General features: G+C 30.4%; 1 protein-coding gene across 1 annotated transcript; it reads right to left on the bottom strand.

Annotated features, from left to right (window-relative positions):
* Nucleotides 1-3,057: 3,057 nt before the first annotated feature.
* On the bottom strand, nt 3,058-4,637 carry LOC106766937 (blue copper protein). The gene is made up of 3 exons (XM_014651732.2): nt 4,362-4,637; nt 3,764-4,240; nt 3,058-3,668 (listed from the first exon to the last, which is right to left on the bottom strand). Exons 1-3 carry the CDS (start codon nt 4,534-4,536, stop codon nt 3,274-3,276), a joined length of 1,047 nt encoding a protein of 348 aa, XP_014507218.1. The 5' UTR covers nt 4,537-4,637; the 3' UTR covers nt 3,058-3,273.
* Between the last annotated feature and the right edge of the window lie 1,113 nt (nt 4,638-5,750).

Here is a 5,750-nt window from a genome sequence, read left to right as displayed (position 1 = left end):
TAAAAATATTAAATTCATTCTTTTTTAGAAATAAAGAATTAAATTAGTTCAAAATTTTAAACAAAATTAATTTAAATTTTTACTTAAAATTAAAAAATCAATAACATATTTCACCGTAATTTTTTATATAAAAAGAAAAAAAGAAAAAATACAGATAAAAGATAACAAGTACTAGTATGATGGTGATTTTAATTTCTTAGCAGAACTTAGGGTGTTGCTCCCTACACCTCCCCAAGTGGGACCTGTACCTCCACATTAATTTAATTTATTTCAAAATTATTCTACATCTTTCCACTATTTTTTTTTATTCCAAAAGTACCCTACACCCCCCACTATCCTTAACAATTTTCTCTTTCTCTCTCTAGGTTAATGGAGCAATTACATGGTTCACTAATGGAGTATTTACATGACTTAAATTTGAAGTTATATATATTTTCTTAAATAAGTTTGATTCAATCTTATTCTCGTTGTTGAATATATTTTTTTCTTTTCAAATTACTTAATAAATGGTAAAATTTGGTTCTAAAGAGATTGTTAAGGATAGTGGGGAGGTGTATGATATTTTTGGAATAAAAGAAAACAGTAGAGAAATGTAAAATATTTTTGAAATAAATTAAATTAATGAAGAGGTACAGGTCCCACTTGGGAGGTGTAGGAAACATCCTAGAACTTAATACTGTGCTAACATGTGAAGCCCATAAACAAAGTTGTTGGGATAAGTAAATTTTTAAAAGGGAGGATTTGAATTATGGGTAAAACTAGTAGGAGATTATATAATGATTTGCTTAACTCGTTAAATCAATATAATGCTTAAATTAATTTTATTCAAGTTTTTATTTAAATAAAAATATATGGCTTTAGACTTTAAATAAATACTGGTAAGTCCAAAAAGACGGGTTATTTATATTACTACAACAAATTGATATATTTGTGATGAGTAAAATGGTAAATTTTAATAATTAAAAATATTTATAAATGAAACTTTTGATAACTAAGATAAACGAGAGATTTATTTGTATCAGAAATAATGTCACACATATAAATGCTGGTAAATTTACTGTAAAAGAAATGAAAACATTAGTGGTTCAAAACTATCACAATGTATATTTTTATTCATATTTCATTACTGTTTGAAGTTGCAACAAAATTCACTTTTATTTTATTATAAAATATCACATTTTAATAAATAGAAATTGTCACATTGTTTATACATTTTTATACTTTTCATTAAAATTTTCTAAATTCAAAAACTTTTTTATTAATTATTTTTCAATAACTTTATAATCAACAATTAAAGTATCTAATTTATTTGAAAGTATTTTTAAATAATAGTAGTAAAAATACATTTATATTAATAGAAAAATTGATAGATTAGATGTATAATATAACTAATACTTATCATGAGATAATGACATAAAAATGTACAATTATTTATAGGCCTGTCCATTAAACTATAAAGTTTGCTAAAAGCCAATGTTTATTTATTTAGATGTACATATATTATATATAATGATATGAAATTCCACAATTGGTTATAGGCCGGTTCAATAAATTTTGTTTTTTTTATAAGTTTTACAATATAGATTTTTAAATATAATTAGGTAATTTTCTGATTCTAAGTTCATTTAGTGTCATGAGCCCATATCAAAATATTATCTATGTTGGAGTTTCATTTGTCATGTTTTTAAAAAGTGCTATAAAAGAAAAAAATATATTTAAATTATATTTTTAAATGATGTGAAACTGAATATAATAAAATTAAAAAAAACCATTTAATCTTTTAAAAAAACCTATTATTAATAAATATGTTTGATGTAACTTATATCTATCCAAATTTGACTTATTTTCGTTTATATATTTAGTGGAAAGGAAAAAACATATAATAAAAGTTGATTTTTATCATATAAAAAGTGAAAAGTGAAATATTATAATAAGATAATTGTATGGAGATTCAACACACTGAGAAAAGACCTGATTTGGATCAAATCTTACCATTTCGAAAGATCTTTTACTAATAGAAATATAACAATAACAATCTTGTAATATATTTATCAAATTTTACATAAAAAAATTACGATGATTTAATTTATTAGTATATAATTATTTTTGCATTATTGATACCCAACCATTAAATTTGTTAAACCATTAATGTTTTCAGATAAATCTAGAAATGATCACTGAATGACTACGAATTAAGTCTAAAATTCTACTGAGTTCTAAACTAGGAGGAAATAAATTCCGACTTTACACAGTTAAACTGTAAAGTAGAAATAAAGAAATTTAAACGAGGCAAGTGATGCCGGAATAAAAATAAGAAGTAAAAGCTGAAAATAAAAGACAAAGAAAGAGATGGGGAAATTAAAAAATAATTGAGAAAGAAAGGGAATTTAGTAAGAAAGAGAATGTAATGGAAAAGAAAGGTGAGACAAAATGGTTACTTTAATTTATAGATACAGAGGACTATGTTGTGTGCATCTTGCATAGCTTTTATTTAAAAAAGGGTCTTCCTGCATAGGATGCCAAAATCCCACATACCTAATCCTTCTATTAAATTCATCAAAAGAAGATAAATGGGAACCCATCTTTCAAACCTCAATATATTCTAACGGAAAATGATATTTTAATAATTTTTTTAATAATTTTTTTATAATAAAACACGTGTCACTGTTTTATTAATCCGTTTGAATTTACTTAAAAAAATATTTAAAACGAACCAATCACAAACTATCATGTATGCGTTGTTAAAAAAAAAATTATTAAAAGAGACTTTTTCCAAATCTAATATGAGTTGAAAGTCTTATATAAAAAAAATTAAAATAATATTAACTTTTTACGGATTAATTAATTGATAAGTAATATCATAGAAGAGAAAATTCAATTTGATGATTTTGAGATCGTTATGACTTCCGGATGTCACGCTTTCTTTTGCCACCACTTCCGTTTTCAACTTTATTTTAATTTTCAGAGGGGTTAAGTCATCAACCTTCTCCCAATTCAACAATCAAAACCAATTTTCCCAGATTAATAACGAAAGCCGTCGCAGACAGATGTGACACGTCTTCAACATTCAAATAAATATATAGGAATCTCCAATATCAATTTCCATATATAGTACAAGAAATAGGAAAGAAAGAAAAAAAAAAACAAAACTGTAGAAAAAGCTAAATTTATTTGTTATCCTAAAAAAAATAAAAATAAAAAAGTGAATTCATGAAAGAGAGAATGATAATAATCGCGAGTTCCGAACACACTTCTGACTATAATCTCATGTCTCTAATAGAAGAAAGCCGCTGCAAGTGAAAGAAGGGTGGCAGAAACTCCGACGAGTCCGAGAGACGCAGCTCCGGAGTTCTGTGGGGGAGGGGCGAGAGAGCCTGAGGGAGAAGGGGTGGAAGGGTTGGTGGAGGGAGAAGAGGGGGAAGGAGGAGTAGCGACGGGGGAAGGCGAGTTGGCGGTGCTGCCGCTGCCGGTGACATTGATGGCGAGTTTTTGACCTCCTAGACAGTGCCCTGGAACTCCACAGATGAAGTAGTGAGCACCGGTTTTGTTCAGGGTGACTCTCGCAGGTGGAGTGGTGTAAGTGGCAAGAGGAGAGCTTGAGTTGCAAGAATCGTAATCCTCCTTTGTCAATTCCTCGACGTTGTGTGCGTTAGATTGGTAGTTGAACACTGCAAAACACAAACCATATGTTTTGTCGTTAGTTGTTTGATCCATTATAGATGAACTATAATTTGTTAAAATTAATGATGGATGTTGAGTTTACCTAGTACATCTCCAATCCTGAAGGTTTTGCCAGAGGCCCAGGATGTGTAAGCTGCAGCACCGTTGGTGGGAACTGTCCAGCCTAAGTTGTCTCCAACGGTGAAAGTGACTGGTCCGGTGGATGGGCCTGGAGCGGGGGCTGGAACAGTGCTGGGTGCTGGTGCTGGTGCTGGCACAGTGCTTGGTGCTTGTGTTGGTGCGGGGACGGGGCTAGCCGTGGGTGGAGAACCACTCCTACTGGGTTGAGGAGCAGGGGAAGGAGTGGCAGAAGCTCTGTTAACAACGTTAACGGTCAATTTCTGACCGAGAGAACAGTGTGATCCAAAGGTGCAAATGTAATATTGTTCCCCTGTCTCGTTCAGGGTCACCGTCGCCGGACCAGAAAGAAGGGTGAAGATGGTGCTCGCACCATTGCATGCGTCGTAAGCTGATTTCGTAACCTTAGCCACGTCGTGTTGACCGTTGGTAAAGTTAAACACTGCAAAATTCATCGATTAAAAAAATTCTAAGTTGTAGTCCACACCGATGCATACATTTGTAATTTTAATAACACATAATAAATCAATTAATTAATTGAAAGATTTTGGAGATTAACTTACCGAGAGTGTCACCTACGACGAAGGTTTTGCCGGAAGCCCAGGCGGTGTAGGTTGCAGCACCACCGGAAGGGATGGTCCAGCCGGTTGAATCACCCACAACGTGTCTGGTCTGTGCAGCGGAGCCATGAAGCAGGGTGGCTACTGCAAATAACACAAGAAAGAAGCTTCTCGCCATAGATACGTGTTCTTGGAGGTAAGTCGCCCCTGTTTGTTTCTGCACAGGATCTCCGTGTGTTGTTCTTTTCTCCTTCTTTCTCTTGTTCTCGCCAATGAACTTTTGATGTCGAATGCCAGTGTCTTGGTTGGTATTTATAGAGCAAGGGTAAATCAGTCGTTACCGAGATGACGCGTAGAATTATTTTTAAAGATTATTTTTAAGATATAATCAGATTATTTAAGATGATATATATATAATCTGTTAAAAAGATGACATTTCACTAAAAATATTATATAAAATGATAAGCAGTATATATTAAAAAATTTATTTAAGATATAAGTAGATTATTTAGAATGATATATAGTTTGTTAAAAACATCATATATAAGATAATGGACGGTCTATTAAAAAAAATATTTAAGATAAGAGATTTTTTAAGATATAATTAGATTATTTAAGATGATATATAGTCTGTTAAAAATATGATATCTCACTAAAAATATTATATAAAATGATATAATAATATAGTTTGTTAAAATCATCATATATAAGATAATGGACAACAGTCCATTAAAAGAATTATTTAAGATAAGAGATAATATGTATTAGGTGTAGATTATCTTTTTTTGAAACAATTTATATTATCGTTTTTAATAAAAGATAAGAAGTTAATTTTGATAACTTTGTTAAGGGAAAGGGTTAATTAAAGTATTAAGATAAATGATTGGGTTAATAAATTGATTGAGTTAATTAGGTGAAGAAAATTGGCGTGAGCCTGCCGAGATTTGAGACTTGGAAAAAATTTAGAGCGATAGCCGCGTGAACTGAAACAGATCTCACCAAATCAATTTGACTTATAGCGTTTACCAGTCTCCGGTTCCTTGTTTGTACACCAGCCATGGACGTGGGTTCAACATTGTTTTATATTTTTGGTTCTTGGTTGCGATCAAGTTGTAAAGTTCAATTATTTTTGAGATAATCATATTTTAATAATTTTTTTTATAAAATGACATGTGTCATTATTTCATTCATTTATTTGAATTTATTTTAAAAAAATATTTGAAACGAATTAATTATAAACTTTTAAATTGTTAAAAAATTATAAAAGTAAATTATTAAAGAGATTGTTTTTCTTATTTTTGGTAGGAAACAGTGAAAAAAACACAAGTTTATGGCCCACTTGTGTGGGAACATGACAAAGAAGGGAGGTGGAGAAGTTGGATGGAAAATTCC

The sequence above is a fragment of the Vigna radiata genome, chromosome 7 (assembly GCF_000741045.1).
Source record: "Vigna radiata var. radiata cultivar VC1973A chromosome 7, Vradiata_ver6, whole genome shotgun sequence".
In the NCBI taxonomy this organism is placed as follows: Eukaryota; Viridiplantae; Streptophyta; class Magnoliopsida; order Fabales; family Fabaceae; genus Vigna; species Vigna radiata.
This window is presented reverse-complemented; position numbering and strand designations above follow the sequence as displayed.

Coding starts and splice junctions, on each gene's coding strand:
- LOC106766937 (XM_014651732.2), bottom strand. CDS start 4,536: ATGGCGAGAAGCTTCTTTCTTGTGTTATTTGCAGTAGCCACCCTGCTT. Junction 4,241..4,361: donor CGTCGTAGGTGACACTCTCG/GTAAGTTAATCT, acceptor TGAATTTTGCAG/TGTTTAACTTTACCAACGGT. Junction 3,669..3,763: donor CAGGATTGGAGATGTACTAG/GTAAACTCAACA, acceptor TGTGTTTTGCAG/TGTTCAACTACCAATCTAAC.